This window comes from Oppia nitens, unplaced genomic scaffold, assembly GCF_028296485.1.
Source record: "Oppia nitens isolate AA-2021 unplaced genomic scaffold, nextdenovo-longstitch-racon4-pilon3 scaffold1_pilon_pilon_pilon, whole genome shotgun sequence".
NCBI lineage: Eukaryota > Metazoa > Arthropoda > Arachnida > Sarcoptiformes > Oppiidae > Oppia > Oppia nitens.
Genome location: NW_026533199.1, coordinates 12,338,858 through 12,348,579, shown reverse-complemented (window position 1 = coordinate 12,348,579; position 9,722 = coordinate 12,338,858). Strand labels below are relative to the sequence as shown.

General features: G+C 23.5%; 2 protein-coding genes across 2 annotated transcripts; both read right to left on the bottom strand.

The window, feature by feature from the left end:
• Positions 1-890: 890 nt before the first annotated feature.
• Positions 891-3,947, bottom strand: LOC128951870 (uncharacterized). Its single transcript, XM_054297157.1, has 3 exons — positions 3,891-3,947; positions 1,388-3,598; positions 891-1,331 (listed from the first exon to the last, which is right to left on the bottom strand). The coding sequence occupies exons 1-3, from the start codon at positions 3,891-3,893 to the stop codon at positions 909-911; spliced, it is 2,637 nt and encodes an 878-aa protein (XP_054153132.1). The 5' UTR covers positions 3,894-3,947; the 3' UTR covers positions 891-908.
• A 4,147-nt stretch (positions 3,948-8,094) lies between these two features.
• On the bottom strand, positions 8,095-8,972 carry LOC128952462 (uncharacterized). Its single transcript, XM_054297864.1, has 3 exons — positions 8,927-8,972; positions 8,400-8,813; positions 8,095-8,188 (listed from the first exon to the last, which is right to left on the bottom strand). The coding sequence occupies exons 1-3, from the start codon at positions 8,954-8,956 to the stop codon at positions 8,126-8,128; spliced, it is 507 nt and encodes a 168-aa protein (XP_054153839.1). The 5' UTR covers positions 8,957-8,972; the 3' UTR covers positions 8,095-8,125.
• Positions 8,973-9,722: the final 750 nt, after the last annotated feature.

Here is a 9,722-nt window from a genome sequence, read left to right as displayed (position 1 = left end):
TATCTATTTTTTTGTTTATCTTATTTATTTAGTATGTATTTCTATACGTATTAGTTATTTTATAATACAATTTTTATATTATTTAATTTATTATTTAATACATACATTGTATTTTGTATTAAATGTTTTATATTATTTACTTATTTATGTATTGTTATGTATATATTATATTATGTATTATATATTTTTTCTTATGTATTTATTTTTGTATTATATTATGTATTATATATTTTTTCTTATATATTTATTTATGTATTTTATACTATTAGTTATTTATCATACAAAACCATTAGTACTTTTAATTATTATTTTTCATTTATATAGTCTATACCAAAATAATTATTATTTTAATAATTATAAATTTGATATTTCAAGTTTGATTAATAATTTTATTATCAAGTATTATATTAATTAAAAACATTACTGTATTATAAGATTTAATAAATTAATAAAAAAAATATTTTTTATTTATATATTTATTAATTGATATTTAATTGGCAATTATTAATATATATACAACATTATATTATTATATTTAAAATATTTTTTTCATTTTTAGAATTTATATAAAAAATTTATAATTAATAAAATATTTTAATTATAATTTATAATAGTTTGTATAAATATCTATATCATAAATATAAATTTTATTAAGCAGAAATTAATAATTTTTAATTATACAATATATTTGAATTGTTTAATCAATTTTATTTAAAAAAAACAGATAATTAAATTAACAAAAAATATATATACTTCAAAATTAAATATAATATAAATTTAACTTTAAAATTTAAGTTAATAATTCTATATATATTTAAAAAAAATTAAATGAATAATAAAAATTATTAAATATAAAACATAAAAATAATATAATATAATATAATAGCATATTATAAATATATATATAATTAGACAATGCATCTGGGTTTATCAATAACATTAATGGGATCAATATAAATAGTACCCATATAGACATAGATTTCTTGATTACTACCGTTACCAGCACCTGGACCACCCATATTGAACAGTCTACTTGAATCTAGACAACCGATCGGTACCTTAACCAAATTGTCGGCCCGATTCATCAAATGCACCGGTATGTTGTTGTTGGTGGTGTTGTTGCTGTACTGGTTATAACCGTAGATACCGTTCAATATTTGTTGCCGATTATGTCGGGTCGGGTCCATTGTGGTCAACACAACACCGGTGACTTGTTGGCTACCTAACCATTGCGTCGATTGTTCAATATAGCCCAGCCTACGAATCCGGTTTGCAATACCGGTGCTCGTATAGTAGTATAGCCACTGTTGTTGTTGTTGTTGAGTTGTTGGCTGAAAAAAATATAATTAATTAACAATAAATAGTTTATTAAATATATATATATTACTGTATAGCTATTAGACTGGTGGGGGTGTTGGTGTGTCATATTAGTATTGCTTGTATTATAGTAGTGGTAGGCACTGGTGGTAGTATTTGGCTGATTATTACTACTACTAGCTTGTGATGGACTACCACTACCAGTGGTTAGACCATTGGTGATGGTTTGGCTTGAATTTATTGTTGGTGTTGTTGGTGTTAACGCATTTAATATACCGGTTGTATTAATTGGTGAAACACGTTGTATATATTTGCAAAATTTGTTCAATAATGATGAAGTATTTTGTAGGCCAGTCGTGTTGGAAGCACCGGTAGTAGTAGTCGGTGTTGTCAATGTACTAGCGGTTATGGCCGGTATCATGTTTGTACTACTATTACTACTACTACTAGATGATTGGGCAAAATTAGACTGGCCATTATTTGACATAGACAGTGATGCAATTGTAGGGTGCTGGCTCAATTGATTGACATTTAGTGATCCCGGAGCTGCTACACCCGGAGGTCTACTAGTAGATAATGAAGATGATAATGATGGTACCAGTTCAAGTATCTGTCCACCAGTACTGCCATATCCAACAACATTATTAGCTAGCTCATGTTGTTGTTGAGCACAGTTACATAGCTCACCTCCATTACCTTTTGTAGTAGTAGTAGCAGTACCATCACTATCATCATCAGTCATCAAATTTGATGGTTGTCTACTATGATTACTATCCGATGATGATGTGGTATCTGAGCTGCTGCTGCTGTCATCGGCGCTCAACAATATAACATCATCATCGTCTAACTGTTGCTGTTGTTGTTGTCGACCACCACCACCACCACCACTACCACCAGGTGCTCGATAACTCTGGTGATTGGATGGATGATGACTACCATTGCCTACGACACTGTTCGGCTTTAAGATATGGCCAGCATTTACGGTGGTATAAGGAGTATCGGTTTGGGTTTGACGACTAACCACTTGTTGTTTCGCTACCACCGCCACCACCCGTTCCTTACGCTTAGTTAGCTTTTTCTGTTGTTTTGTTTGTTGTTGTTGGGACAACTGTCCACTGTTGCTAGTGCCGATACCGCTGCCGAGGCCTGAACTGGTAGGCGGCTCTACTAAACTCATAGGGCTTACCGACTGTGCCAACAACCGGTTATTACCGGCGCCTGTATTCTCTCCAGTGGTACTGGTGTTAGTAAATGCAAAATCATTATTATTATTAGTAGTAGTATTACTAGCATTATTAGCACCGGTAGCAAATTGTGCTACTGATTGTTGTTGTGGTGGTGGTGTTGGTATTGGATACAACATTTGTGTGCCAGTGCTAGATGTTGCCGGAGCCATATAGGACTGATATGGTGACGGTTGCTGTTGTTGTTGTTGTTGTGCCATCACTAATGTGTTACTACCGGTGCCAGTATACTCTTCAGCAGCAGCAGCACCAGTAGTAGTCATAGAGCTTTCCATAGCAACCTCCTCCTCCTCCTCAGCTGCTCCTCCTAATGATGATGATGGCCGACCCGGGATATAGTGGTTCATATGGTTTATTGATTCACCACCACCGGTGGTGGCACCGGTAGTAAATGCTGTAGATTGTTGTGGTGGTGGTGGTGATTGATACATCATTTGTGTACCGGTGCTAAATGATGATTGACCCGACGGTTCTCTGATACTGGACTGATATGATGGAGGAGTAGTAGGAGGAGGAGGAGGTTGACCACCAACCACAGTGCTATTTAAATGCAAACTATATGCAGGTGGTGGCGGGTAGTTATAGCCGCCGCCTACCGATGCCAATTGTTGGCCAGCACCGGATGGCATAGATGTATAGTTGTTATTGTTGGTGGACTGGTGTTGTTGTTGCATACCGTTCCTATCGCACCGGGGCTTATCCATCACTTGTTGTGGACTAACCGCAATCGTGTCCGCATAGCGATAGAGATCGTTGTTAACTTGGCTGAGCTTCTGATGGTCTAACTGTGTCGGATGGACAACAACACACCAATCGGCCCGATTGTGGCAGCTATTGCTACCGCCGATACCAGTAACTGTACCGTGAATACTGTCCACTATCTCCGATCGATAGTGTCGGGTCGGATCCATTGAGCTCAGGTAGACACCCGGTCCGTAAGCGTCCAGATAGCCATTGCTCGGCAATAACATACCTGAGCTTATGATGCGTTGGGCGCCCACCGTATTGGTGTAATGATATAGTGGTACCGATAATGACTATCATTATTATTATTAATGTATAAAAAAAATTAATTATTAAATTAATAAATTATTATTAAATATATACTATAATAGTAATTATAGTTTTAAATAATTATTAATTAAAAATTACTATTTTTTTTTGTTGATTTTAAATTTTTTTCAATAAACTTATTTTATTTTAATATTTAATATATATATTTTTAAAAATTAATTATTAAATTACTAAATTATTTTTTAATTTATTATGATATATATATATAATAATAATAGTAATTAAAGTTTTAAATAATTATTAATTAAAAATTACCATTTTTTGTTGTGTTGAGTTTAAATTGTTGTCAATTTACACAATTATAAATAAATTTTTAATAATATAGTAGAAAGTATAAAACATTTATGTATATTATTATTAATTATAAAAATAAAAATAAATTATTTATTTCATTTCATTTTATTGATTGTGAGATAAATTAAATGACTGTACAATAACTATATATTATATCATTTGAATGTTGTTTTCAAATATATTAAATAATATAGTAATTTACTGGTAATATAAAAGATATATTATATAAAAAATATATGTTTATATTAGAAAATAAAAGGTTATATTATATTATAATATGATTAACATATAGTATATACAGTACTGTATAATAATTTTTATATATATTTGTTTTGATATAACTGGTTATATCTATTAGTTTTAATGATAAATACAGTATTATTTTATAATAATGTAATGCAAGTGCAAAGTACTAAATAAATAATCATTTCTTTTATTTTTTATTTTTTAAAAATAACTAATAAATAATGATTGCAATATATTAATAGTTGTAAAATATATAAATAACGTAATTATAAATATTATGCTAGTTAATAAAAGTATATAAAAATAATCAAGAATTTAAATAAATATAAATTTACATATTTCAATAATTTGGACAATAATTGTTGATAGCAAACCAATTATTAGAAAATAGTATGCTAGTTTCAAATCAACTAGTTTAATTACATGAAAATTATTATTTTTATCATGCTGATTAATATCATTGACAATATTGTAATCAATATTATCATTATTATAATCATTTTTATTTATTTTTTTATTGATATATTTGGTACTATCGGCTAACATTAGTTTATTAGTTACCGTAATATGTCGTAATATTAGACCCGATTCACTATATGTTAGAAATCTATATTACATAAAACAAAAATTTACTTAAAAAAGTTATTTTTTTGTTATTTTTAATTATTTAATTAACATTATAAAAAATAATTAATGTTAAGTATTACTACTATTATAATACCTTTTTTTGAATTTTGTTTTAATTGTTTTATTCAATGATTTGCGTACAAAAATTCCAGACATACCAAACAACCTGTTATTTACAGACTTATGTAACGGTAGTGTCGGATACATACCAACAATATTGTCGACAAATTTTTCGCCATTTATTAACACCGATTGGCCGCTTAATAGTTGATGTAAAAATTTTTTTGATCTAACATTTTCAAATCGAAAATCTTGATATACTAGCATCGGATATGTTGTCTAAAAAAAGTTAAAATTAAATAAAATATTTTTTAAATATATTATTTTCAATATAGATTTTTTTTCTAAAAAAATTATTTTTATTTAAGTAAAATACCTTTAAATATTTTCTATATACAGTACTATATTTTGCTATCAATACAACTATATTATTGTTATTATTATTATTATTATTGATTAGTAAATCATCCAGATCATCAATAAATGTTGATGGCTTATAGGCTAATTGTGCTAAAAATTCACTATTAAACAATTGTATCCAAACTAGACAACTAAATAGCCAAATAGCAAATATAATTTTCGACACTGAACAATTAACCATATGGTTGCTTATAGTAGCTAGATAAAATTTAAATATAAAAAATAATTAATTATAAAAATAATTAGTAATAAAAATAATTAATTATTAATAAAAATAATTAATTATTAATAAAAAAAAATTATATAGTTTATTTTTTAAAATATATATATACTCACATTTACTAATTAATACTAATAGATGATCCAATGTTACGCATACTAAACAATTTAATAAATCAAATGGTTTGACTGGGTTTTTATTGAATTTTTCTATGATCCATGTGTTAAGTACAATAAGACTAGTACATATGATAAACATAATTAAAATAAACAACCATAATATTGGACTAAATTTGGGTAACACTGTAAACTGTACTGTATATCCAGTATAATCTCCAGATAATATTGTTAATAAATTATGTATATTTGACGGTTATATTGGATCACATATTTTCAATATATCAGTTGAATAAATCATATTTCTGATTATGACATCAATTGTCTAGTAATAAATTTAAAAAATATAAATATATAGTAAATTATTAATATATAAACTTTTTTTTAAATAAATAAATTAATAAATTTAGCTAGTTAACATTATTATGAACCAGTCCCAAAATCCCTGTCCATGTATTATTATTATTAGCTACTAATAATTCACCAGAAATACTATGATTGAGTTGTATATAATCTAATCTATTATAATTAATTTTTTAAAAAAATAATTATTATTATTATAGTTATAAAATCATGTATTTTTTCAATTATAACAATAAATAATATAAAGTAAAAATAATATATTTGTAATAATTTGTTGCAGTTAAGTAAATATTTTAATTAATATTTTAAACTTATGGTAAATAATTACAAATAATAATTTTATAAATTAAAAAATGATATATTTTTAAAAAAATAAAAATGTTTACCTGCAATTTAAATAGTTAATTAATATTTCAAAAATCATTACAAATTCGTAGCAAAATTCATAATAATTGCCAGTCAATTGATCAATCTAAAATTATTATTAAAAAAATAATTAAATGCTTAAAAATTTTATCGCATATTTTTATGGTTATATTATAGTTAAATTTAATAATTAAATTACAAAATAAATAACCTTACATTTAATGATGCTTTTAAACTACAATTAAAATTGTCTGTATTATTATTATTATTATTAAGTTTATTAATAACATAATAATTATTATCAATATAATTAACTGTAGTATTTAATGTCGGTATCCACTTAATGCATTGTTTTAACATTTTTTTTAATTAATAGATTCAAATTATAATATGTAAAAAATATGAATTTTAGTATAGAAAATAATTGTAAAATATTTTTATTAATTTGATTTTTAAAATGATTATTTATTTATTTACTTTATAACATTAAAAGCAACAATTTATATATACTATTTTTTGAATACATTAGAAATAAAGTAAATAATTAAAAAATGTTTTATTGTATTTAAAATTATTTATAAATTATATTTTTCTTCACTGTTTACTATTATCGATATGTATTTAATTAAAATTTGTATAATTTTTTTTAATATTTACTATTATGTATTTAATTAAAATTTGTATAAAATTATTTAAATTAAATATTATTTGAAAATTTAATACTATATATAACAGTATACTGTATTTAATTTTTGTATTATAAATATTTTATTGTGTTATTTGTATAAGTGTTTGTTATTTTAATCAAATAATTTTTAAATAAAAAAATTACTAATTAAAAAAATTAAATTTTACAAAATAGCATTTATTAAAATAGGTATTGTTGTTTATTCAAAAAAAAAATATTTAATTTAAATAATCAATAATTTACATTTAGTAATTTTAATCAGGAAATTTTGTATACTTAATAAACTATATATTTCAATTTAATTAATTTTTATTTTATAACAAATATCTATGCAATACAATAATATTAATTAATTTAAACTTTTTTGTGATCAATTAATTTATTTTTTTAAAATGATTGTTAAAATTTGTATTACTAATAGTAAAATACTGTAAATTAATAAAAAATATAAATGTAATAAATATCATTCAATTAGAAAATAAGTATTTTTAGACGAAAATACATTAATATTTTAATCAGAAACTTAATTATTTAAAATTTTCGAATAAATTATAAAAGATATTTAAAAAAATAAAGATAAAAATTTTTATAATTATTATACAGTACTCAAGTCTATTGAGTTTTACTAGTATTACTATTAATATTTTTAAAAAAAATAAATATTCAATTAAACATAACTTAATGTAATAAAATATAAAAAATATTCTAATAGATATTGATAAATATTTTAGATAGCAAACTAATTTAAACTTATATTTTATTATAATTAATAAATTATAAATTTTAGTTATATAAACATTATTAACTATAACAAGTATTTTCTAATTTAATAATATTATATAATAAGATAGATATTAAAATTGATAGTGAAATAAAACAGTAAAGTTTATCTATATATTGATACTTATTATTATTATATCAAACTAATATTCAAAATTACAATTATATTAAATACTGATTATTATTATAGTTATTATTATAATTAATTAATAAAACTCGATTCATTAATTGTAATTAAAATAAAATAAAATTCAAATTATTTATATATATGATGTACAAATATCTTCATAGAAAGCATATACTGGTATTGTTAGGCTAAACGATAATAGGGTTGTTCACAAATATAATCAATAACCATAGGCGGCTCCGGTATCTGTTTAAAAAATAAATAAATATTTTATAATTATTATAAAAATTAGCAAACAGAGAGAGAGAGAGAGAGAGAGAGAGAGAGAGAGAGAGAGAAAGAGAGAGAGAGAGAGAGAGAGAGAGAAAGAGAGAGAGAAAGAGAGAGAGAATTTTATATTTATTGTAAAAAAATAAAAATATTGTCAATAGAAATGTTTGTAGATTATAATAAATACCTTTTCAATTGATGGACCCTGACCTACAAACTCAATCTTACTAAACTCATCCAGCAATTCTGATCTATTATGTATATCACTAGTCAGTACAGGTATAATATCTGGATATAGATAGATATTCCGGTTATTGGGTTCCGGTAGGTCTACAAGTTTTAGTTTAGTTTTGTCCAACTGATCTGTATCGACATAGACTACCCATTCGACTGATCTAATCCTACCATCTGATGGACCATAATTATTTTTGACAATATCTATTGTATTATTATAGGGATTCAATGATGTCATATAGACACCCGGCCCGTAGACAGCGTGTCGTTGATTTACCGATATTTTTATATGACCTATCTCACGTATACCATCGGCACCGTTAGCTGTAGTATAATGGTATAGTGGCGATGGCGTCGATGAAAATCTCTTAATCACAAATTAAGTGGTTATATAGTTTAAAAAAACAAATACATTATTATTTATTTTGTTTTTATCTAAAAATTAAAATTAATTAATTAATATTTTTTATTAAATTATACTTTAAATTTTGCAGGACGTCTATAAGACATTTTTTTGCATTTAAATTTTTATTTTATTATAACAATAACAAAATTTTAAAAATAACTTAAATATAACAACAACATCAACATAATACTTGTTGATATAACTTTAACTATAAATTATTTTATCATAATTTTTTTTAATATTATATTTAGGGTTATTGTTCAATTAAAAATTAAAAGCGCAATAAGTTTGTTATCTAAAAATATTATATCCTAAGTACTTGACTTTATAAATAGATATATATATGTATTTTATTAATTACATTATTACATTTTTAGTAACAATAATGATAATATTGATAATAATGTAAAAGAAAGTTATGGTAACACTACATAATTTTATCAGTAATTTTTTTGAGAAATTAAATATTGTAAAAAAAATTATTTATTGATATTATATGATATTATTATAATATTATATTATATAATATCTGTAAAAATAAATACAATAATTTTTATGTATAGTATTAATATAAAAAATCTGTTTCAATAAATTCAGTAAACTAATAATATTTAAATGTTAATGTAATTTATTAATTTTGTTAAAACTACAAATAAAATTATTATTGATATACATAATTATATATTATTATGATTATTTTTTTAATATTAATTTTATTAATCATTAATATAAATTTTTAAAGTATAATAACAATAATAAACAATTGATTAGATATTTAATTTTTTATTTAATTAGATATTTAACTAATAATATCAAATAGACTTTAGTTTATACTGTATTTCAGTATATAATATCATATAATATTTTATG

What these genes read in the sequence shown, in the direction of transcription:
- LOC128952462 (XM_054297864.1), bottom strand. Translation starts at nt 8,956, where the DNA reads ATGTCTTATAGACGTCCTGCAAAATTTAAA. An exon ending in GACGTCCTGCAAAATTTAAA is followed by an intron (nt 8,814 to 8,926) that starts GTATAATTTAAT and finishes TTTGTGATTAAG; the next exon opens with AGATTTTCATCGACGCCATC. An exon ending in AGGGTCCATCAATTGAAAAG is followed by an intron (nt 8,189 to 8,399) that starts GTATTTATTATA and finishes TTTTTTAAACAG; the next exon opens with ATACCGGAGCCGCCTATGGT.
- LOC128951870 (XM_054297157.1), bottom strand. An exon ending in ACCAGTCTAATAGCTATACA is followed by an intron (nt 1,332 to 1,387) that starts GTAATATATATA and finishes TATTTTTTTCAG; the next exon opens with CCAACAACTCAACAACAACA.